A 26,029-nucleotide genomic window follows, 5' to 3' on the forward strand; every position below is an offset into this window, starting at 1 on the left:
AGAAGAAAGCAATGAAAGAAGGAAAAAGAGAAAAAGAAAGAATACAGGACGGAGGTGATAGGCGGGAATATGATGGCCTGGAGATGATGCCAGGCACTCCCGTGGCTGCCAGATTGAGTCTTTTATGAGGACCAAATAAAGCCAAAAGAAGGGTTATACTTCCTGTGGAATACAACCCCAGATGTCCCCATATCATGCGCTTTTCACTAAAGAGGAAAAGGAGGTTCCAAAACTTCACCTGACATGATGATTTTACTATTAAATCATTCTATGGTGGGGCCATTCCTTAATCATTTTGCAGCTGCATGAGGTTTATTTTTTTTTAAAATTACATACAAGAATAAAGTAGGAAAGGATAAAGAAGAGGAACTAAACATTGCTGTGGAAATAAATCTGGAAATAAGAACCTAATACAAATAATGTGGCCATGACACATGGCAAAGGGAATGTTTGTGAGAAACCAGCTGATCCCATCTTGTCTGTATTTACAGGAATCTTCAGAGCTTAGATGTATGCCAGAGAGAAATGATCAAAAAAATAAAGGAGGACTCCAAAATATGTGAGGGGATATCTAGGAAGTATCTTTCCATATAAAGTTGGCCAGGCAGGGGGTTAAGTTTTCCCCAATTCTCCAAGAAGGAGGATGTGAATGAGGTAGGAGACGATTGGGGAATTAGGATTCTGCAAATATTTTACTGGTAGGTAGAGTGTGGTACCATGTGGAGGAGGGACTCTGCTTTGGGATTTTACAGCCCTGTGGGTAGCAAGGCACAGCAGCCGAGACTGGTCAGGGAACTGTCTCCTACACAGACTTCAACTTCTTTAATTCACCCATGTTCCCTGACCAGTCTTTGTCCCTATGGTCATACCTGGCAACCATTCTGCATTTTAAATGCTGACAATGGCTGCTCCACATTCTAAAAGGATTTTCCTGAGATGATTAGTTTCTAGAAAGACAGTATTGGAAGGCTCTCCTTCAGAATTCAGTGCACATACATGCACTTCCTTGGTGGTGTGCAGAGCCAGAGAAAGGACGGCATGCTCACCCAGCAGATCTCTGAGAAACCTGGGACTACTTCTGAGAAATGTTGATTTTTCAATAGGTCCTTTGGGGGTAGGAAATCATGGCACCTTCAGGATCTGTTTGCTTCAAGTTATCGTTTCAGGTTGGAAGGACATTATAGACTTGTGGTTAAATGGAGGAGGATGAGAGTCAGGTAGATCTGACTCTATGTCCTAGATTTTTCACTGGCTTTTTAGGTAGTTTCCCTTCCTTCCTTCCTCTTTCTTTCTTTCTTTCTTTCTTTCTTTCTTTCTTTCTTTCTTTCTTTCTTTCTTTCTTTCTCTTTATTTCTTCCTTCCTTTCTTTCTTCCTTCCTCTCTCTCCTTCCTTCCTTCCTCCTTCTTTCTTTCTTTCTTTCTTTCTTTCTTTCTTTCTTTCTTTCTTTCTTTCTTCCTTCCTTCCTTCCTTCCTTCCTTCCTTCCTTCCTTCCTTTCTTTCTTTCTTTCTTTCTTTCTTTCTTTCTTTCTTTCTTTCTTTCTTTCTTTCTTTCTTCCTTTATCTCTCTCTCCTTCTTTCTTTCTTTCTTTCTTCCTTTATCTCTCTCTCCTTCTTTCTTTCTTTCTTTCTTTCTTTCTTTCTTTCTTTCTTTCTTTCTTTCTTTCTTCCTTTCTTTCTTTCTACCTTTCTTTCTTTCTTCCTTTCTTCCTTTCTCTTTCTTTCCTAAGGTTCCTACATAATCCCAAGCTTTGATTTTCTCATCTGTTAAATAGGGATTCCATGGCCTGAGAAAAATGTATATAAAATTCTTAACCACAGCATATGGCTTCAGAAAATTTCTGCACATAAGAGAAACACACCTTCGGGAAACTCAAGGGCAAAGTTTTAGGGTCCTTGAGTTGCTTGAGGATTATTGCTATATTCTCTTGTTTCAATGTCATAAAACCAGGAATAGAGAATTAGCCACATAGAGACAGAACAATAAAAATATCCAGTACTTTGTTGGATTGGTGCTTAGATTTCAGAGAATTCTCCAAAAAAATTAGCTCCAAAGTTTTGATACAGATTTTGTTTTGTTAGGGCTGGCCTTGAAGGACAGATCTCAGGAACAATTGTGAAGCTTTGTGCCTGGTGATATTTTTGAGTACTTCTCAAGGTGAGTGAAAAAGTGATGTTTAATATGTTTTAAGGCAACCTTAAAAAGTATAATCCGTTGAGGTGTAAACCTTTAAGGTGTTGTAGTTTTATATAGCTACAGATATTTGCATACTTAGAAATCTCAGAAATAGCAAACTATGCCCAAATCGTGAGGCACCTACGTCAAAACCTGGCACATAGTTTTTAATATAGTTTAGCTTCTTCTGAAATTTGCAAAAGAGTACCAGTCAAGTATCCTCAGAGGAATGAGTGTTAAGGGGGTGGTAGGGAAGTGTGGAAGGAAAAAGATAAAGCTAAAGGACAAATGTGAATAAAAATATGTTTAGAAAAACAACTAGCAGTTAGAATCTTTTATAAAATCTGAGCTATCACAGTCTCCAACCCCTGCAAAATAGCTTTTGGAGGGACTCTTCAGGGGAAGGCAATGAATTTGGTTTGTGTTGTGTTAATTAATGAAAACTGCCCCTTGGAAATTCCTTCACATCTTTCCCACCAAGTCTATAACAGGAAGTTACAAAAGGAATCTTTTGGATTGGCAATCGGCTTAGCTCAAGTCTGAGCTGCCATGGAGCCAAAAAGAAAGGGACAAAAAGGACTGATGTATACGGAGCGACTATCCACACCTTGGGGGAATAGACCGTGGCTTGAGAGAAAAAAAAGATAAAAAAAAAAAAAAAGAAACACAAAGGAACACATGAAAATAAGTCTCTCAGAATCTATTTTTTGTGTTTTCATTTTCGCCCTTTCTGTTTCTTTCTTTGAAGTTTACAGCTTGGCAGGTAGTTTAGAAAGCAAAAGTGTGCTTCAACTTTTCCCCAAGTTATTCCCCTGCTCTGTTTCCTGGAAGCAATGGCTGAGCTCAGGCAGACAGGCCCATATCAACAGAACCCTTGTAGCAGCATTATTATCCTGAGCTCTCCCCTTTCTCTCAAATGCAACATGCCATCCATCACAGCTCTGTTAGCTCTAGTTTGAACTCCACAGTTCAGAATCAGTTTATTTCTTCCTCCCTCGCCTTTTAGCTCTGGGCCCAGCCTGCATTGAGGCTCACAGGAACACCTGGGCTGCTCTGAGTTTCTTGCTGTTGTCCTTCTCTTTCAGCAGCCTTAGGGGTCAATGCATCAGATCATACCTCCCCTTTTGCTGTGAAAAATCCTGGCTCCCCAGTTCAAAGTGAAAGTCAAGGTCCTTACAATGACTTGCCAGGTTCTATCCAATTAAGCTCACCCTGACAGCCATGACCTTGCTAACTCTGCTCAAAACAGGCTGGCTTTTTCACTTTTGAAAACACAGTGCCCTATTCCACTTCTGGGCCATGGCACTGGCTGCTTCTCTACCTGGCACGTTTTCCCTCCAGAATCTGTGGCTCAGTGGCTCACCTCCTTCATGTCATTTCATTAAGGCTTCTTTGAGCTTGCTTAAATTTTCAGAATCTCTATTATTTCTGATGGCCAGTTTATTTTCTCTAAACCCAGGATGCCTATATATTAGTCATAATAATTTACTATTGATTACTTGTTGTTTTCTACTAACACATGAGCTCCACAGGACAGGGATTTTCATGGATTTTGTTCATTGCCATATTCTCAGCACCCAGTAGGGCTTAATAGATCCTTGATGTCTAGGCAAGAATTTGAAGTTCTAACTCCTTCCTGTTGGTCAACGACCCAAAGTCAGTGCTTTCATGATACCCCAGACCCATGGCTGAGGTAAGGCTGAGGTCTAAGTATAAGATCTTAGGAATTTCTAGAGGTAAAGAAAGACAATAGGTATTAGTTATTTATACTATGGTTTATACTATGGAGGCAGAAGGCAGAAAGCATCAGTCTTCCCCCTTCTGTCCATTTCCAGGGCCAACACGGTGGGTGAAGAAAGGAGTTCCTGTGATAGAGGAGGTTCAGTGAGTCCTGTTAAATCCTCTTTCTTTACTAATATCTTCCTTATTCATCAAGGGCTAACCTGAAGGTTTCTCTCCAGATAACTCACACGCCTTCCCACACGGAAAAATCCATCATTCTCATGGCCCTTGTACTGCAGCATTAGTTCAGTTTTCTGTTCACATGTCTGTTCCACACTAGAGGGCAGTCTTCTCTGGTGAACAGACCACCTCCTGCCATCTTTGTCTTATTAGAATAATGCCTGACTCATTACACACATCTGTACTCACAGATTTGCAAAGAAGCTCTGGCTACAATTAGCACTTCTGGGAAGTTAAGCTTCCTTTTGAGCTAGCATAGGTCACAAATAATCTTCCAGACTGTAAATAGTAAACAAACATGTGCTACATATTGGGTAATGATTGGTGAGTCAGGTAGATTCAGAAGCTGGTGGTCCTTATAGACTTCACAGCCTGGAGGGGGAAAAAAGACTAGCAACAAAGCCTTCAGGTTGGTGCTCAGATGCTTTGATGGTGGAGGTTTTCTTGGGAATGAGGGGACGGTTATGGAAGCTCTGAGAATAAAAATAAAAGTGTCCAGGTTCAAGAGACTACATAGAAGAAATGAGTCTTTTTCCATTCTAGTGGTTTATTTATTTAATAAGGGCTGGCTTGATTTCTATTCTTAAAAATTATTAAAGATAATAATTTTGTTTTTCAACAAAAGTATAGAATACTATATCTAAACCTGAAATGTAGTCTCAAATTAAATTTAAAAATTTTGTAAACCATCATATAAATTATTTATTATACAATACTAATATTAATGGAAATTAAATACTCTTGTAGTATTTTGTTAAGTGTCTTTGGTAAGTACTTTGTGAATGAACCATATAATAGAGATAGGTAACATAATTCAATTGTCAATACATTTATAGACATAATTATAGAAGTAGTTGGTGTAATTAATGAGAATATATGTATAATTATATCTTAACTGATGGCCAAACCCATTACATAATGAAGAGAATCATCCAGAATTCCCCATTAAGCTTTCTTTAATAATGTTTCATAAGAATGATCCCTGTGGCCACATGTAAAGAATGGATCTGTCGAAATGGGAATTTGTTCTGTTCTACCTCCTCATAAGATTACCTCACAATTGGAAATATGAGTATATTTTTGTAAATACTTTGAAACATTTCCAGTGTTTTATAAAAACCAGTATCTAAACACTGATGTCTTTTCTTTGCTTTCAATTACTTGTCTTCTCCAATCTCTAATCTTTTTTTTTTTTTTTTTGTCGGTAGTGGGGCTTGAACTCTGGGCCTGAATGCTGTCCCTCAGCTCTTCAGCTCAAGGCTAGTGCTCTAACACTTGAGCTACAACGTGACTTCTGGTTTTCTGGTGGTTTATTGGAGATAAGAGTTTCACGGACTTTCCTGCCCGGGCTGGCTTTGAACCTCCATCCTCAGATCTCAGCCTCCTGAGTAGCTAGGATTACAGGCGTGAGCCACTGGTGCCGGACCAATCTCTAATCTTTGATTTTTAATCTTCCCCTCTTTCCTCAAAATCACTTGTGACCAAGTGTCTCTCAATTTAGGAACTTTTTTCTGGACTTCAGGATTCCTGCTGGTGCTTCCTGTCTCCTGGGTTCACATATTCATTCTGCACTTGGCATTTTTCAATATATTTGCAAGGTATTGGCCATAGCTACTTTTTACAAAACATCTTTTAGGCTTTGGTATTTTTCATTTTTCTCCTTAAAATCATCTTTGATTTGATTCAAGAGATCCTCAGTGCTCCCCATATTAGTATTCCTCAATGTCCTTCCTGGCTCTCTCTCCTGAGGACTCAGTTCACCACTTCCTGATTCCCCATGATTGTCAAGCCCAGACATTCTTTTCCAGTCAATGTCTGAACACCTCCCCTTACAAGAAGTTTGTGGGACAGGCAAACTCAACATGCCTCAAAGTCTACATGTCATCTTCCTGCTTGTATATTCTACTAGTGGCTCCCATACTCCAGTTTTCTCCACTCCTCTCAGAGATCTTTTTGTTGCTAATATCCAATTTATTGTCAAATTCTCTGGGTTCTGCCTTTGAACTCTTTAGGTTAAGCCTTTCCAACCTGGAAGTTGCTTAAAGCATCTTAATTGATCTTCCAGTTTTCAATTGTATCTCCTGCATGCCTTCATAAAACCATTTCTTCCCTCCTTCCCTCTCTTCCTCCCTTCTTTCCTTTTTCCCTCCCTTCCTTTCTTTTCTTTCTTTGTCAGTGCCAGAGCTTGAACTCAGTACCTAGTATTCTCACTTAACTGTTTTGCTTAAGGTTAGAACTCTACCACATGAACCATACCTCTATTCCTGGATTTTTGTTGGTTAATGGGAAATAAGTCTCATTGACTTTTCTGCCCAGGATGGCTTTGAACTTTGATGCTTAGATCTCAGGTTCTTGAGTAGTTAGGATTATAGGAGTAAGCCACCAGGACTTGGCTCATAAAACCTTAAGTTTCCCATTCATAAGTTATGGAAGCTCTATACTTATTGGTCTTATTCTTTTTCAAGACTCTGCTTTTGGCATCTCATCCTTCAGGACTGAGTTCCTTCTTTTATGTCAAGACTTAGCTACCCTATCACAGGGGTAGTCATAGAACCTGAGAGATGTTTTCCTTCCCTCTCCATAACTAGTGAGTGGGCTTTGAAGCATAAGGCTGCTGACTGTCTCTGAATAATTACTATCCACAATGTGAGCATCAGCATAACCACATCAATGAAAACAATAAGGTGGGTGTTAGTGGAAATGTCAGGGCGGTGCTTGGCTTGTTTGTTGTGGGGTGTTCTGTTTTGAGTTTACTTTGATTGTTGGTAGAGGAAGAAGAAAAGCACAGAGGTACATTTCCAGACTCTCTGTCTGCATAGCTGATGGCATCTATAGTTAATACTTGTGTATTTGGATCCCTCCTTCTCTCATTTTTAATGGAGGAGCTGGGAAAAACTGAAAATTTACAAACCCCATACCTGGCAGCAGGTATGAGGATATAGAGTACAATGTTTCAGGAAAAGGGTCAATATATTGCCAGTGGCAGAAGCTGCTGAAGCTACAGAATTGGTGTTCTTTAGCCTTTTTGATCGCCTGACTTATTGTTTTAAGAATATCATTTCCTGAACATTTCTATCTTGTATAGAGAGATACAAACGGCTCACATAAAGCAAATCTCTAGATTTGTCTGATTCTCGGGTTTTAAGATCTGACATGGGGAAGGCATGTCAGATAGAAGCTTTAAACTCCTTCTGTTTCCATCCCTTGAGTCCTGGAGATATTCAAGACACAAATGAATGAATGATTACTAGTAGTAGGGCAGACCTTCTATCTCAAGACCTGCCAACATTTAACCCAAATACCTCCTCACAGGTGGAAAGGGTTCTTCTGAGTCAATTCGGCTTGCACATTTCTGAAAATGGGATGTGTGATATTAATCTATTCATCTGGGAAGAGTTTCTATTTGTTTTCAAAACCTGGAAAGTAGTAAATGCTCAGTAAAGATGCCCTGAATGTTTTCTTATGACCTAAGTAGTAAGATATAGAGCTAAGCAAAAACAGTTCTTTCTTACTCTATTACTTATCTTGATATAAAGTAAAATATTTTAGATTTGGCTAAAATGTATCCGGTAGCAGTTAGTTTTGTATGGCTTTGTTAGTTCATTTTTGTCTTTTTATCTTTATTTGTTTTTTTATGTCACCTGCTGTCACCTGTATTTCAGAAGTGCTTGCTCATCCTGAGTCCTTCAATTAACCTTAGAGTCCCATAAGCAAAATGAGATGATTTGATTCATTTTAGATTCAATAATCAGTAAAAAACTTACCATGCTTAATTGAGCATACCAGCTACCTGGTCTAATAGATTCATACTTAAATTTTTTTTAAAGAGAGAGCTTCATGTGAATAGAGGAATTATTAACTTATAATAACAGTATTCCAGTGTGATCCACGAACGTAACTTCACATTTTCAGCTGTAGGGATGTCAGAAACAAATAGAGGCATCCACAATTTGCCTTCTGCTGCCATTTAACACCTTCTCCATATGCAATGTGGCCAAGCCTGCCTGTACTTGCCAAATCCAATCTTTCTGCTTTTACTGCTGACAGTATAGATCATGAAAATAAGACACAATGAAGTTTGAAAAGCTGGATGTATTCTCACTGGATGAACTCCTTGGTCCTGGTTTTCAGGAAGACTGTGGTTTTCTCCACACAGCTGATTTGGTCTCTCTGACAGACCTGATGCTGGTTGACTAGCTGGTTTAATTTGGTTATGCACGTCAACTAGGCTGCTGTCTTTCTAAGAGCCAGCCCCAGGGAGATGCTTGTAAGAATACATCTCTAAAGAGGTCATGTGGTTGAGAGCTAATGACTTCAATACATTTGTTGTTGTTTGGAAAAGGCCCAGCCTTTCAACAGAGCATCTGTTCAAATGCATAGAAAACAATCCCTGGCCATGGAAGGTCAGACTGAATGAGTTTAACCATGAACTTGGAATGAATGAAACATAACACAATATTGGAAATGGTGTCTGTACACAGTAGGGCTCCTGTCTTGGTAACTGGAAGCTTCAAGTTGGCTTGCAGACATTCTGTGGGGATATTGACAGTGGGGAGCAAGCAAGGCACGTGGGGTGGGAACTGGATATTCGGGGTAGGAGGAGCAACCCTGGCACTTAATTTAAACAGGACAAATACTTTAATCAGAGTTGTTACCTAGCTTTAACTCAACTTTGGAAAAAAATTCAGGTTTCTGAAACAAGTAAATTAGAAGATGGTTATATAAAAAAGGCTTATCTGCTTCACAATGAAGTCAGTACACATCTTTCTTCAAAGGTCTTATTTAAATTTTCTATTTGAAGTTCTGTCAGTCAATGTTAGTGGGGGTAAGAAATAGGTGTCATCATTTTGGAGGACAATTTGGCAGTATCTTTTAACATTTGAAATGTGTATTCTCTTTGATCTGACATTTCTATTTCTGGGAACTGACGTGTGTGTGTGTGTGTGTGTATGTGTGTGTGTGTGTGTGTGTGTGTGTGTGTGTGTGTGTGTCTGTTTTACATGATAGAATTTTCTACATAGACCCAGAAGAAGCTTCTACAGCACTGTTAGAATACCTAGGCAATAAACAAAAATGGAAACACCCAAGAAGCCCACCATGGAACAGCTACACACCAAAATACAATGCAGCTGTTACAAAATTTAAATTTGCTAATAAATGTGTTAATATGAAAAATTTTCTAAGATAATAATCAATAAAAAAGCCAGGTTAGAACAGTGCATTGCAAAAGAGAATGTTAAGCGATAAAAGTGGTTATTGCTACAGTATGAATAGAAATAATGTCTCATTTCTCAGTGTATGTAATGTTTTAAATCATAAAATAAATTTATGATTTAAAAGTTCCACTGTGGCAAAAGTTTATATCAGTTACTAAAAGGAAAAAAATATATATTTCCCCTCCTCCATTCTGTCAAAGGTCTATTCTACAGGAACTATGGAATATACCATTTGCTATGTTTAACCACATTAATGAGAAATTTGGCTGTGATCTGGATCAAATAATAGACATGTTTTTATGTTAGGATCTGTGGGCTAGAATTACTGGCAGCTTTCTTGGTGGTGGCTTAAATAAGTACAAGATCAATTGCTCAAAAGGTTTAAGTGGACTGTAAGCCAGTGTCTGACATCCTGCTTTCCTGCTACAAAAAGTAGCAGGTAAGAATCTTGGATGTGTCACTGGATGGAGCATTCGGTGTCTATTGTCCAAATGCTCTTCTGTGCTGGGCTCCTCTGGCTCCTCTGAAAGGGGGAAATTCATGGCTTTCGGACATATCTGCCTTTCTTGCTTTTTGGTAATACAGGATTGGACTTTCCCTGAATTGAGGAAGGCTGACCTATTTCCCCAAACATGACATCAGCACCAGCTGGATTTAAGGGAGGGACCCAAAGCTTGCTTTTCCTAATATGAAAGACCCTACTACACACTGCCATGAGACTAATTCCAAGAGAGAGAGGTGACAGTAGGAAACTTTAAAATATTGGGTAAGATGTCCCCCAACGCCATACTGCGTCCTTTTCATATCAGCAGAGCTTCCACTTCTCTTTTAGCATCTGGATCACATCTCCAGATGGCTCTAAACATCTCTAACCTGACAAGTCACCCACACCTGCCATCTACAAACCGCCCACATATGCTGAACCTCGTGGAATGTTCTCTTTGCCTTCTTGTTGCAACTGAACCTCAAGCATTTGCTGAAAGACATTGCTCATGGGGAGTTCTCAGATGTGGCAGCTCCCTATCTCTTTAAATACCCTACCCTCCCTCTTTAAAATACTGTATTTATTATTATTATTAAGTACCCTCCCTCTTTCCTCTTTCCACCATTTCTCCTTCATCTTTGGAATCACTAACCAGTAACTCCATCACCTCTATCTCAAAGGAGGGCAGCCATCCCCACCCTCCCTTGTTTTATGGAAATTTTAGAACCCACTTTACTGCTCTCCACCTTGGTACTCCTGTTGTCAACTGTGATAACCTTACACTGGTGAGCTCTGCCACCTTTGGCTCCTTCCTCTCCCAACCTATGCAATTCCAGCTACCTTTTTTCCAGTGTCCTCACCCATCCACTTCTGGGGTTGGTCCCTAGACCTGTCACTAACAACAGCATCACTCCCAACATGTCTACACAAGGCCCTTCATTTTATGTCTGTCACTCTTTTGTAACTTGCTACTACTCAGCTCTTGTATATTTTCACTGCTCCACTTTGGAACATGTTCTTTACTTGGTCTTAGAGATACAATTCTTTCTTGGTCCTTTTTCTCAGTCTTTCTTTTCCTGATCTTTGTTCTTCTTCCCAAATTCTTAGATGTGGGGTCTTTGGAGCTCAATCCCGGCCTTCTCTTCCCTATCAGCTATTAATTGTCACTAAGTTCTGTAGTTTTTCTTTTCCTTTTTGCCAGTTCTGGGGCTTGAACTCAGGGTCTGGGCTCTGTCCCTGAGCCTCTCTGTGCTCAAGGCTAGCACTCTACCACTTGAGCCACAGCGCCACTTCTGGCCTTTTCTGAGTAGTTTATTAGAGATAAGAGTTTTATGGATTTTCCTTCCCAGACTGGCTTTGAACTGTGATCCTCAGATCTTAGTCTCCTGAGTAGCTAGGATTACAGGTGCCTAGCTCAGTTCTATAGTTTTAAAGAATTCTTGTATTTTGCTGGGTGCTGGTGGCTCATGCCTGCAATCCTAAATATTAAGGAAGCTGAGACCTGAGAATTTTGTTTTGAAGACAGCCTAAGCAGAGAAGTCCCTGTGAGACTCTTATCTCCAATTAACCATTCAAAAACCAGAAGTGGAGCTGTGGCTCAAAGTGGCAGAATTGTAGCAAAAGAATTCAGGGACAGTGCTCAGGCCCTGAGTTCAAGCCCTACAACTGACAAAGCAGGAGAAAAGAATGCTTGTATTTTATGACTTTTATATTTCCATTATAGCCCTGTCTGATCTCTCTTCCAAGTCCAGTCTTCTACATCTTTCTTAATGTTTATACTTGGGTGCCTCAGAGGAAAATGAATTGCTTTGTGACTCACTAAGCTTAATAAAATACGTGTTCAAGCTATCTTAGAACTAGTGTAGTTATGTGACTGGGTTTGGGCAAATGTTATTGGAAGGGTCTTCCAGGATGACTGCTTGAAAAGAGGACAAAACACCTGTAGAAATTATTTTGTTAACTTTCTGTATCCTTTGGAACACATCCACCTTGGACCATGAAGTGTCCTTGAAGGTGACAATCATTTAGTAATCATACATAATAGGATGGTGAAGTAGCAGGATGAGTGGGAAGGAACCTGGGTTTTTAACTGTTATGGAATTGCCAGAAGAATAAACTTCTGATTTAAGATACAAAAATCTCTGCTATAAATAGCTCCACTAATCATACCTGATATATGAGTGTATGTAACACTGCCTTATTCATTCAAGCAAGGATTCAGATGTATTGCAAAGGCCCCAGATGATACAATTGGATTATTTGTTTATTTTTGGTGGTATTGGGTTTGGACTCAGGGTATCAAACTTGCTAGGGAGGGGTTCTAACACTTAGTCATGGCTCTAGCCCTTTTGTGCACTGCTTATTTTGAGAAGAGGTCTAATTTTGTCCTGGATACAAGTCTAGATTATGATCCTTCTATTTGTTTCCTACTATAAGAAGGTGTATGCCACTGTGCCTAGCTCCATCTTTTTTGTGTGCCAGTCCTGGGGCTTGAACTCAGAGTCTGGGCACTGTTTCTGAGCTTTCTTTGCTCAAGGCTAATGCTCTATTACTTGAGCCATAACTCCACTTTGGCTTTTTTAGTAGTTAATTGGAGATAAGCCTCATGGGCTTTCATGTCTGTGCTGACTTTGAACTGTGATCCTCAGACCTCAGCCTTTGAGTATCTGGGATTATAGTTACGAACCACCAGTGGCCAGGCCTTCCTTTTTTTGAGATGGAGTTTCACTTTTTACCTTTTTTTTTTGGTCTGGTTTGGCTTGGAATTTCAATCCTTCTGATCTCAGTCGCTCATATACGGATTGACAGGAACACACCATCATGTCTAGCTATTGGGTAAGAAAAGGTCTTGCAAACTTTATGCCTGGGCTGACTGGCCTTGAATCCTAGTCCTCTTGATCTCACCCTCTCAAGGTGTTAAGTTTCAGGTGTGAGCCACCACACTCAGAACTATAGTTTTAGAGGACACATCTTGGGCAATGGAAATCATTGCTGAATACTCTACAATCCAATTGTCTTTGAAAGAAAACTGGATTACTTCACTGTAAGAAAGAATACTGAGTAATAGCTAGATTAGGGAACCTTGTAGTGCTTTTGTGCTTTTGAAATCAGTGATTCATGTAGGACATTAATAGTTTCTTAGTTTTGTAAAGAGGCTGTTAGCTGCAGCTTAATTTCATTAAGGAAATTAAATTCTACCCCTTTACATGACAACTTTTTCTATGTTATTTTTTCCTTATGCAAATGAGTAATGATTAACTTTTATGAAAATAGTGTAGTTACTGTTTCTGCAAATGGCCTCAGTCATGTGACAATGAGTTTAAGACCATGTAGGCAGCTTTCTCTCTACCTCAGTTCTTTGAAAGATGGTAGTCAGGATGTCTGTCTGCTTATCTACAGATTTGCATGAAAATTAAGAATGACTACTGAATGTTGCCATGGGTAGAAAGTCTCCTTTAAATCATCACATCACTTATTTTGAATTAACTTTCTTCATTTTCATTTAGAGTTATTACTAGTAAAGGAAACAAAGATCAATTTATTGAGAAATTTGACTGAGAATGAGATGCGATTTGGGCATTTGCAAATGAGAAAGAAACTGTGGGTTATTAACTTAATCAAGAATTGAAATTGTTCTCTGAAGAACACACAGCATCACTATAGGAAGAGACAATGGCTTTCCATGTGGGAGGGAACCAAGGTCCCTGAAAGGCCAAAGGCCAGGATTATACATTTGTGTCTCCAGAAATGTCTTGTTAGAGAAGCAAATCTAGACCTTGGGAGAAGTGAAGGTCACTCATCTATCAGGCTTAGCAAAATGCCTTGTGTAGAGCAGGTGCTCAGTTATTATTAAGAGACCACATCTTCACAGGTGGCTGGTAAATCGTATGTCATCAAGGGATGCAGAGATAGGGCAGAGAGGACACTGTCTGCTGGCTTCCTAGATTCTTACTGCTCTCACTTCCTAAGGCTGAGTGAAATGCCTTCCACAGGGCTTCCCTGGCATCTAGCTCCATGCATCACATCCCTTACCTCTAGAATCTAGCACTTTGATCATTCTAGGTTTTGATAAATGAATGAATTAGGGAGTGAATAAATGAGATGATAGTCTGTCTGGCTTGTGAGAGAAGATGGGGGGGGGGTGTTCAGGGAGCTGCTCAAGGCTAGACCTTGCAAATGCCATGATTTTGTTCAATGTCTGAGAGCAAGTACATTGCTTAACTAATTTATCCTTCCTTCCTTCCTTCCTTCCTTCCTTCCTTCCTTCCTTCCTTCCTTCCTTCCTTCCTTCTCCTCCTTCTCCTCCCCTCCTCCTCCTCGTCTCCCTCTTCCTCCCCCTCCTACCCCTCTTCACCACTTTGGCTATACTAGAGTTTGAATGTGAAGCCTTGCACTTGCTAGTCAGGCACCCTTATCACTGAGCCATGCTGCCAGCCCTTTTTTGCATTGCTTATTTTTTGAGATAGGATCTTATACCCTGCATAGGCAGCTGTCTGAATTGTGATCCACCTATTCTGGACTTCCTGTTGTAGCTGGAATTACAGGCATTGATCATTAGGTCCAAATTCTTTCATAAAGATCGATTCTCCATAACTTCTCGGCTAGATAGATGGGTTCTTGTCAGTCTCTTCCAATTTATCTCACATTTACAGAGCCTTTAGGGCCCACTCAAAAAACTACCTTCTTGCTGGGCGGTGGTGGTTCCTGCCTGTAATCCTAATTAGGAGGTTAGGATCTGCCAGCCTGTGCAGGAACATCTGGGAGACTCTTTACAATAATCTACTCAGAAAAAGCTGGAAGTAGCTCTGTGGCTCAAGTGGTAGAGTAATAACCTTGAGCAAAAGAAGCTCAGGGCCAGGGCCAGGGCCAGAGTTCAAGCCCCAGGACTGATAAAACAAACAAAAAACCCAACCTTCTTTACCAATTCTCCCTTTCCCTATTGGAAGCCATCTTTCCCCCCTGTCATCTATTATCATCTTCTAACCACCTAAGGTACTCATCGCTTCTTCCTTGTGCTGCTGTGATTTCTGTGTTATTATACCCCGACCTGTGAGATCTTTCATGGAATCAAATATCCCTGCCTCTAGGTCCTAACTTCCCCCAAACACCTACAGAATAACTTGCACGCACTATGTGCTTAAAAATAATGAACTTATCACTGGGAACTATGGTGAAAATGAACTATACAACATATAGGTGGGGATGGGAGGGAAAAACTGGGAGAGAGTAAGGGAAGAGGTGACATTATCCCCAAAGAAATTTACTCTTTATCTGACCTGTGTAACTGTAACCTCTCTGTACATCACCTTTATAATAACATTAAAAATTAAAAAAAAATAATGACCTGAATATGTATAGGCTAATTTTCTATGTTTAGAAATCATCATTTAATTCCTCTTTGGAATTGAATGATTTCTAAACATAGAAATGTCTTGTTAGAGAAGCAAATCTGGACCTTGGGAGAAGGGAAGCTGGCTCATCTATCAGGCCTAGCAAAATGCCTTGTGTAGAGACCACATCACCACAGGTGGCTGGTAAATAGTATGTCACCAAGGGATGCAGGGATAGGACAGTGAGGATGCCATATATACTGTACTTTCCCAGTTGATCCACTTAGGGAGGAAAACGAACTGAAAAGGAAGCATTGCAAGTAACTGGCCTCATGCACTGTCCAGAATCCTGAAATGGCTATAAGTAATGACCCAGTATATATGTGATTTCACTACAGCTTTACTCAAAGGCTAGCTACAACTCGAAAATTGTGAAAATGTTTAAATGGAGGGGAGTATTTCCCAAAGGCTAGTAAGCCCACCGCTATTGCCTTGAGCATCTTCATCTGAATTACACTCCCCTAAACTGCACAGCCTAGAAGGGGTGTAAGTCACAGATGCGATTATTATTGTTCTATGAGAAGCGAGAAGCCCTTGAGAATTTGCAGACGTCATGGCGGGCTGGCATCAGGTTGGAGGGTAATGACTGGGTTTGGGTATTTTTGGTGGAATCCCAGAATTAGGTTGCAAAGCCTGCTTGTTTTGGAGGCAGCTGCTGAAAGATGCAATTGGGGTGGTCAGTTCCATTTCCTACTATCTTCTTTATTGATTCCATGGAGAGATTGGCATGAGTTTGGGTTCCAAATGAGTACCTTAAGAAACATACCAACTATGGTCCTTCAGGGAGATAGATGACAAAAAATGTTCTCTGGTCAAAGAAGTCAGATATCCTGTACACTAGCCCTCAGTATGGCTGACTGAAGGTTGTGGTGTATTGCAGCATATTGGATGATGAAGAAATTATTTGGCTCAACTCATGAGCTGTCCTATTTATTTAACTGTAAAATATCCCTTCCTCCCGAGTTGTTATAAAATACCTAGTATTAGTAGAGACACAGAATGCATTTTCAACAAAAGAATTTGGTAGTAACCAAATTGGATGTTTTTACCATGATGGGAAGGGAGGTTCAGCTAAGAATAGGCCACAATAGGTTATTCATGAAGGCATGGGAGTTTCAAGAAGGGTAAGGAATGCTAAAGGTGATCCATGAGGATACTAAACCCAAGCTGACAGTCTCGCTAAGGGTTGGCCCTAGTTCCCATTCCAGACTTAATTAATTAATTTATTTATGCATTGGAAACCCAGTCATTTTAAAGTGAGATCATTGGCTTGTAAGGACCATTGCTTTATCTTCGTATGGTCTAGGATTGTCTGGTGTAGAGAAGAAAGCAGAAGTGAGAGCCTGAACAACAGTGTTTACTCAGGTAGATGTGAAAAGAGGAAATAAAGGATCGGCAAGGGAGAAAGGCGTCACTGAGGTGGTAGGGAGACAAAGGATTCACTGGTAATGGGAATTACAGATGGGAGGCAGAGGGGAGGATGGAGCAAAGGCAGACACTGGAGATTTGTGACAGGAAGAAGCTAAAAAGTCCCCTTCCTCAAGGCAGAAACAAAATAACAACTGGGGTAAAAAGTCTTCCTAAAGTATGGAGTGCTCTTTTTGTGTCTTGAGCGTAGATGCCTGTTCTCACAGGTAGAATTCTGTCTTTGAGCCTGCAGGGTCTGCATTTCTCCTCAGTGTTGATAGGGCCCGGTCTGAAATTCTAATAGTGGTCTGCTGCCTTAAAAAATATCACAGTGGTTAAGTGAAAGCACAAGAATAGCAACAGGGAAGAGCCCAGGTGTGCGGAAGCCGGAGTGAGGGAGGGGCTGAGAAGTTCTTCTTACCCAGGGATGTCAGATGTCCACTTCTTGCATGCAAAGCAACTAGGAGCTCTTGGACCAGCTAAGGAAACTTAGAAATACTGGAAGCTAAATGCAAGATATGCAACACACTTGGGAAATTCTCTCCCATGTAGAAGGATAAGATTAGCAAATTCCTCTACCAGGGTGCCTTGTGATTTCTTGTCAGTATGTGTGGAAAAATCACGTTAAAACCCTAATGGTTTTTGTAATTTACAAAAACTATATATTACTCAAAAGGTGGAGGTGTGAAGTGAGGCTAGGAGTGTAGGACAACTTCTTTTACAAGAAAACTTTTCAAATCACTGTTCCATGACAAATTTAATTCTGAGAAACTGATTCTGTCTGGGACAAGATAATCCTTTGGGACAGTGCCTAGAATTCATGAATAGAGTTGGGGGCATGATCAAATGGTGGAGTAAAACTACTAGCAAGTGCCAAGCCTTATATTCAAACCCTTCAAAAATATGGTATCCAGGTACTGGGTTCTGGTGGCTCATGCGTCAAATATTAGCTACTGGGAGGCTGAGGGTGGAAGGATCATAGTTCAAGGCCAGTCTAGACAGAAAAGTTCTTGAAAGCCTATCTTGAAAATAATTAGCAAAACAGCCAGGCTGTAGGTGTGGATGAAGTGGTAGAGTTCACCTGCCTAGCAAGCTTGGGGCCCTGAGTTCAAAGCCCATTACTGATGAGAAAAAAAAATAGCTAAAAGAAATTCTCTTCTCTTAGGGAAAATGGTTCAAATGATATGCTAACTTCACAGACTGGGATCCCTAATGTAGAAAATTCTAATAGTTGGAAGAGTGACCTACACTCGAAGATTATTGTTCTCAGTTGGGAGGGACTGGTGGACCTGAAGAGAAGGGTCTACCACTCTTTGCATCAGATGCAGGAATCAAGCTGCTTTGAGGTACACAGGTCCCTTGGGATCTCACTAGGACCTATTCTGCCTTTGAAATGAAGGACACAGGTGTGCTAGGTGGATGTTTCTCTATATGTTGATATGAGCATGTAGAGAAAGAATACTGAGACAGTGAGTGTGTGCTTGGGTCTACGTTATGACACCATTTCTCTGAGTGTGTTATACAGTTAGGATGGTTTGGATTGTTTGAATGGAATAACATGATTACCCATGGTATTGCACGTCTCCAATTCCAAATAAACACAATGGCAAAAAGTAGACAAAAATGCAGAAGGAATAATAAAGTCACACAATGTCACTGAAGTCATGCAAAGAGGAAAACCAAAGGTTAAAAAAAAAAAAAAAAACAACCATGGGCAAGCAACAGATACCAGAAATGAAAAACAGCAAAAAGAAAGAAAAAGCTGATGCATACAATTCTAAAATCATTCTTACCTTCTTCAGTCATTGTGTCATAATATTTTAGTTTTCCATATGATCCAAGTTCTACAACATCACAGTAAAAGACACAAAGATAAGGAACGAGCTATAAGGCAAGAACTTTGTTTTTACACAATCTTAATTAATCAGATTCAGAGTTATACTGTCAAATTCGGCAATCGTAACTGTATGGAGGTGTGCAGACACAGACCATGTGGCAGACAGCTTCCACGGCTCATTTTCAGAAATCACTTAAGATGTATTATTCTATTGGGGGTGGGATGAGCCTTGCATTTCAGAGTCGGACACTGTTTTTTTTTTTTTTTTTAAACAGCCAATGACACAGAATACTTGACAAGAATACTTCACCCAGACCTCATCTAGCCCTGCAATTTTTAGAGACAGAGCATGAACAATATAGAGGCTTTTGGACACTGGCATTCCTTGTCATGAATCAGTAGGCCCATGGTTCATCTTATGACTTTTCTTTTTCCAACAGAACCTAAAGAACTTCCTGAAGAATATGGAAGCTACCTGGGGAAAATCCAAGGTAAAAAACAACAACCCTAGGTTTTAAACTGTCTGTTTACTGCTGATTTCCAATGCTGGAAGGTCTAAAACACTGCCAGGTGTTCTGGGAATTGTTACTGCTGTATATTTTCAGGGAAGATCATTTGGCTCAGGTGACAGAGCTGTCTAAAAAGCAGAGGGCCTGGAGCATAAGAGCCCTTCCTTTGAGTGCAGATGGCCCAGTGGAGCTAGCTGGGCTGGAAAGTGCTGGCAGTCAGGGAGTTGCTCTGAGTCAGCTGGTGCCTGGCAGCTGGAGTGGAGGGGTGGGGGAAGAGAAGATGACGATATACCATTGCTTCCCCCCCACCTTTACTTCAGTTTAAAAATAGAAACTTTTTTATTCTTGCTCTTCTGAAAATCCCAGATTGTTTCGAGCAACACTGTGGGAAGATTAACAATATTTATTTTCTTGATTGTAACAGTCTCCCAATAAACTTCAAGAAATTAATTAGACTCCAGAGATATCCCTGTGATTCTGAAGGCTTCCACAGCCCATTAATTTAGGCAGCTGCTGGAGATCCATTGAATTAACTTATAATTGATGGCTTTGTATACAAGAGGAAGGATCTAGCTTGAGATGCAATAAACATTCTTGTATATTTGTATCATACATATAGTCTTTTTTTCACATGCTTAAAATATACCTAACATGTGGTAGTACAAAATTATGCCTTGGGAGAGAAAAATCACCCATCTTTACACCTTTTATAAAAACTCGCCTAGTCTGGCTTTTGTTAGATATATTACAAAAGATTCAGGTGCTTCAGTAAGAAATTGTAAATAAGAATATTTCCCCCCCATGACTTCTGAAGACTGTCTTTGGTGGAATATATATATATATATATATACACATATATATGTATATATATATATACTTACTATTTGAGGAACAGATGTCTATAATATATGCAATATTACACAAGCTTGGAATTTGTAAATGATCTAAATACCTTTATAACTATTAAACAGATGTTCATAGTAGTTCCACACATCATATCTGTGTATGTAAACTCACAGTAAGCTGATGAATGATATCAGCCAACTAATTTTTTTGTAGCCCCTCTTTCTTCTAGTTATAGCAGTAGAATAAGCTGCTGGCATTCACATTTATTTGCTCAGAAAACAGAACATGAGTGACTGTTTGCACGGCTGGCTGGAAATCATATTCTATGCAGTGAAGACACCCCGTTCCATTTTCACAGATCCATCTTGTTAGATGCAACCTTCTCTGCATGCACACACCTGTTTCCATGCATCAATCGGCAACATCTGCTGGTGGCAGATGATATTGTGCTTTACCTCATCTCTTGTGGAAGCAGGTATAAACAAATGCAATCGTATTGTTTCAGTGTCACTTTATGTTTACATAGAACTGGAACCGTTGATGTCTGACAAAGCTCACACTCACATATTATTGACACTGTGGCTAGCAATAGTTAGCTGTTTCTTTGGATAATGAATAGGGCAGAGAGACAAGAATGAGACACAGCATACATGGTGAAGGTAACGGTGGTGAAATTAAGAGCAGTGAGAAGCTGCGTACCAGCAAGGCCATGAGTACTCAAAGCCCAGAGGAAGGAGTAGAATGGTATCTGCCCAGGCGGAGAGAATTATGACTACAGCTTACTAAATACAAGGCAGAAAAGACTGGAGGAATCTCTAATTAACCAGCAAATACTGGACTAGAGGTGTGGCTCAAGTGGTAGAGTACCAGCGATGAATAGGAAAGCTAAGTCCTGATACTAGCACACACACAAAAAAAGGATGGAAGGAAGACAGACAAAAGTATAAAAAAGAAAAGACTGAAGGAGGAGTAGCCTATTAGAACAGTCTTGACTGGCAGCCATGGGATGGAGAGAGGACAACTTTATTAGCTGTATCCTGAGAAAAGCAGGATAGCCCTTTTCCCTGCCCCAGGTTAAGTTGTAGAATGAGGAGTGTGACATGTGACCTGGACAAATACAACATGCAGGTATAAGCGACAGCCCATCACATGCCTAGCTGTTGTCTATAGCCTATGGATATTTCAGGGAAGTTGATAGCCAGTATCCAGACCTAGCTTGGCTGAGAGGGCCTGACAGGTAGGAATGAGAAGTCTCCTGTGCAGGCACATGGCTTCTAACTAGCACATTCTCCATAATAAATACCCATAATAAATACCTTCATTTTTTTTGGATTAGGATTCAGAGTGGATTCAACCCAACCTGAGTTTCTTTAGGATAGGAGGAGGGAGGTTGGGAAGGAGTTCGAGAGGCTATTATTTAATTCCATCTAGCAGTGATCACTGTATCAACTGAGCATGAGGCAGCCAGGATCAGAAGAGTGACAGTGACTTGGGAAATAGCATTCTGGGTACCACCTCCTGTCTTTTTTCCATAAGAAAGCCTTTTTCTTAAGAAGGCCTCATGGCCTGAAACAGTTCCCCAGTACCCAGAGGTTGCTGTTTGAGGCGAGCCTGAATTCAGATCATGGATACTGCCTGGCCTGGCAAGAGCACATGCTTTCTGGCCATAAAAATAGCTGGGGGTCTAGGTATCCCAGCTTCTAGAACTCAACAAGTTCCACTCTGTTCATTTTGAATCTTGCCAGCAAGACCTGTTTTAAGGTACCCCTTAATGTAGCAATTGGCAAAACCAAAGGGCTTTATTTTGTCTCCAGTCCACAAGAATCTCTGGATAGAAATTAGTATTTGGGGTTCCCAACCAACATCCTCCTATCTGGTCATAGATTTCTTCCAAGATGGCCTTTCAGTTTTTTTTTTCCTCCTCAATTGGAGGCTTTTGACATTCTCAACCTTTTCCCATCAAGTTCTAGAGGTGGTAGAAAATGATTGCTCCCATTTGGGACCTCAACGTTCTGATGGCTCAAATGGAAAGCCAATAGAAGGGCTTCCACTAATTTCATTTTTATTAAAATGAAAAGTAGAGGTAGAGAAATCAACAAGACCAAAGCATTTATTATTTAAGTGTTAGCTGATGGGAAAAATAATGGTTGGTCACTTTTCTGAAGAGCTAGTTTTATTTTGGGAGAGACCGAACAATCAAGGCTTTTCTCAATACAGGCAGCAGTATCTTGGTGAAGTCATCTCATGCTTATCACAGAAGTATTTACCAACAATAGATTGCAACACACTTGTAGATGGCTGATTTTTGTTTTTGTTTTTGTTTTCCATTTGGTAGGGCTTGATAGTTAAGCATATGGGATTTAAAGTCAGGGACTGTAGGTTTGGATGCAAGATCTGCCCATTATTTGATGTGTGACTTTGAGTAAGTTGTTTTACCCCTAGGGACCTTCCAGTCCTCAGCTGTAAAGGGGCCATGGAAACTATATCTAATCTAGGCTTGGCAGTGAGGGCAGACAATTGTTAGGAAGCTGTCATTAATACTAGCACCACAGAGATGACTGAAGGAGAAACCATGTAACAGGGCATCTAGAGAACTTTTGAAATGTAATTTCTTTTCTTCTTGCTGGTTTTGGGCTTGAACTCAGAGCCTGGGCATTGCCTCTGAGCTTTTTCAGCTTGTGCTCCTGAGCCACAGCTCTGCTTCTGGCATTTAGTTTTTGGTGATTGAATTGGAGTTAAGAGTTTCATCGACTTTCTTGCCCGGGTTAGCTTTGAACCACAATCCTCAGATTTCAGCCTACTCCTGAGTAGCTAGGAGTACTGGCATGAGCCACTGGTGCCTGGCTGAGAACTTGATATTCTCTCTAGGCTTGTCAAAACAAACAAATTCTACACTACTTCCAAAAGTTCTAAATCAGGTTGTGTTGTCCAATGGCAAAAGAGATTTCACTGTGTTGATGCCACTATTTCATGAAATGATCTCTTCATTAATCTGCTTATTTCCTTTCAGATCTAGATGGAATTGAAACATAGATTACAAAGCCAGGGGAGCAGGAAGGGAAAAGTGGTCCTTTCATTCATCCAGTTGGCCTCATTACAGCTCTTTTCTTCCGATATTTGCATGTGTGTCTGTCCCTATGACTAAATTGTGTAGATGTTTGAGGCAGAGTCTCTGTTCCTCCAGGAGGACTTGGGACTACACTCATTTCCATCAAAGGCTCTCCTCATGTTGTCTAGATAAAGTATGCAAACACCCCGCTCTTAGATGACAGCTATGTTCAGAATGCTTTGGTGTGCTGAACCATTAGAAGATAGGCACTGATTGTGGCTTTTCTACGACCACTACCATAACTTTACCATAAAGGTGAAGTGGGCCTCACCCTTGGCACTACTTCGTAGGAGCTGCATGCCTTTCTCTGAGCCTTGGCCTCTTCTATCAAATGAGAAAATAGACAACAAACGCTTATTCTTGAGAGTTTTGGGAGCAGCTGATAAGATGTCTGTAAAGTACGTTGCACTGGTCTGTAGGAATATTTTTTTTTTGTGGGGGAGTTAATCCTTTATTGCTTTATTTTTTCAGATAAAATCTATTTTTGCTAGAGTGGGTCTTGGACTGTTTTCCCTCTCCATATAGCTCACAGTAGCTAAGATTATAGGTAACAACCACCAGGCCTAGCTTGTTGAGATGGGGTTTGCTGATTTTTTTTCAGGGCTAGTCTTGAACTGTGATCCTCTTGATCACAGTTGAGTAGCTGCTTGTGTAGCTGCTATTACAGATATTATGCCTGACGAAACTTTTTTTTTTTTTTTTTTTTTGGTTGTAGGGCTTGAACTCTGGGCCTGAGCACTGTCCCTCAGCTCTTCAGCTCAAGGCGAGCACTCTACCACTTGAGCTACAGTGCCACTTCTGGTTTTCTAGTGGTTTATTGGAGATAAGAGTTTCATGGACTTTCCTGCCCGGGTTGGCTTTGAACCAGGATCCTTAGATCTCAGCCTCTTGAGTAGCTAGGATTACAGGTATGAGCCACCAGCGCCCGGCTGATGAAATATTTTTTAAAAATTTTTTGTGAACATACTGTACAGAGGGGTTACAATTACATGGGCAAGATAATGAGTACATTTCTCATCAAGCATTGCAGCCTCCTCCTGATGAAACATTTTTAAATAACTGGTGCTCCTCTTCATATTTTGGGCATGATCCACCAAGAACATCTCATCCAGCCCAGTGCAAGGCAGTTAAATCTTATTCAAATGCTAATTATCTCCAGTCTGCCCTTAGGTATGTGCCAGTCAAATCTTACCCTCCATGCTTCTTTCCTTTAACACAAGACAATGATCAAAAGAAAAATGGTCAGTGTGAGAAAGGCTGTCTTGGCAATTCCGAGTCCTGTGCGACATTAACTTGTTAGTCTGGGGGATGAAGGAGTCTTGGCTACTTCATAAATCTGGGAACTTATTTTTATTACTGAGTAAAAGTGTTTGTTTTGCAAATGGATGGTATGAGGGCTGAGTATTTGCAATTCCCCATCCCACTCTTTCAAGCATAGCTCTTATTTGTAGACATTATGATTTTTTTAAAAAGTGTTTGGCAGGGTATCAGGGTTAAAACAACACTGCTGTCTTTTCTTGTCTACTCACATGAAAAATTTCTTTATAGTCAACCTAACTCTTGACTTAAAAAATGTCTTCCAATCCTGTCCACTTCTGAGCCATTTGTTTGATTTCTTTCCAATAGAAGTTGCACAGTCTATCAAAAAGTAATGGTTTTCCCTTAAAAGGCTTTCTCTGGTTATTATTCTCTTAAGTGTTCCTGCAAATAAAAGTAATTTTTTTGAGGAATCACTGACACACACACACAACATCTTAAAAGATGGAGGTTAAATGAGGAAAAGCTCATCTCTTTTTCCTCAAATCAGAAGGGAAGGAATATTTTAACCTTCAGATTCTAAAGCTCACCAAAAAAGCCTTCAAAATACTGACTCACTGCTGAAACTCTGCTTAGCATTCGTTCTGTGGGGGACTGGTGTTCGTGTTGAACTTTCCTGAGAGGCTCTTCAGTGAGGGCCCGGTTGCCTGGGGACGGCTGCACTCAACACACAGCTCAAGTATACGTCATATGCTGCGAGGCGTTAACAGAGAGGATTTTGCTCCATGGGGTTCTTTTCCAAATCTATGCTAATGAGTGTGTCTGTCTGTTTCATGAGAATCAACCCTCTCAAGGAGGCTTTTGGAGGCAAGGCATCAACTTTGCAAATGGAAATAAAAGGATGATGCTGTGGAGAATTGGCATAGTTGGAAAGAATGCTCCTAAGTTCATGAATTGGAAACAATTTCAAATGCAACAGTAAAAGCCATGCATTTGTAGGTGTTCAGATCATGAAGACTGCCCTTAATGATGGACCAACATCACCGTAAAAAGGGTATACGAGAGTGGGTCTCCTGTTCTTGCCTTGAAAAGACAGCATTATTTCTGCCAAGACACATCTTTAAGGCCCCATCTTGGGAGCAGAGATGAGGTTCCACCAGATACCAGAAATGCTGGGGCCTTCATCTTGGCCTTGCTAGCCTACAGATCTGTGAGAAATATATTTCTGCTCCTTATAAATTATTCAGTCTCAGCTAATCAGTTATGGCAGAGCAAAATGAATGAAGGCAGTAATCCTGTATCAGCTATCAAGTTACGAGTAGGATTAGTGAACATTTGCACATATGCACACACATACATGGACATATACACACATGCATACCATATGCCTCCACACGTATGGCTGCCTTTTAAGGAGATGCCACTGATTTTCATGCTGAGCCTAACTCCCTTATGAAATCCTCCCTCTCTTGTCTCCAGTTTCCTACAGACCCAGCACAATGTTTTGTTATTGCTGCCATTTCTGTCTCCCTAATAGCTAGTCGTGTTTATGTCTGTATGTGGATACTGTTCTGAGACCCAAGCCTCCAAGAAATGTTGGTGTCACATTGGTGGCCAAGTGGGGAATCAGATTGACCCCAGCATCTGGTCCAGGGTCTGGAATATAATAAATATCTTGATAAGGCACGAGTAAACGACAGGAGGCAGGTATGATGAAGGTATGTAAAATGGGTTGTGGAAACAATGGGGTATGGTGTGGATTATGGAAAAGTAGATAGTGCAAGCTCAGAAAGAGACATGGGCCACTCAGGCCTTTTCTAAAGCCTAATGGGAATGAA

General features: G+C 40.4%; 1 protein-coding gene across 6 annotated transcripts in view; it reads right to left on the reverse strand.

The window, feature by feature from the left end:
- The window catches only part of Slc24a2 (solute carrier family 24 member 2), a 246,706-nt gene that overhangs the window by 49,768 nt on the left and 170,909 nt on the right, over window positions 1-26,029 (reverse strand). For 4 of the 6 annotated variants that reach the window (XM_070007933.1, XM_070007906.1, XM_070007925.1 and 1 more), the window contains one exon: window positions 18,427-18,477. The exons of the other annotated variants lie outside the window; for them this stretch is intronic. In XM_070007933.1, the coding sequence (XP_069864034.1) occupies window positions 18,427-18,477 (51 nt within the window). The remainder of the gene's footprint in view (window positions 1-18,426; window positions 18,478-26,029) is intronic. 6 annotated transcript variants of the gene reach the window in all.

The sequence above is a fragment of the Dipodomys merriami genome, unplaced genomic scaffold, assembly GCF_024711535.1.
Source record: "Dipodomys merriami isolate MVZ:Mamm:240054 unplaced genomic scaffold, mDipMer1.0.p SCAF_11, whole genome shotgun sequence".
NCBI lineage: Eukaryota > Metazoa > Chordata > Mammalia > Rodentia > Heteromyidae > Dipodomys > Dipodomys merriami.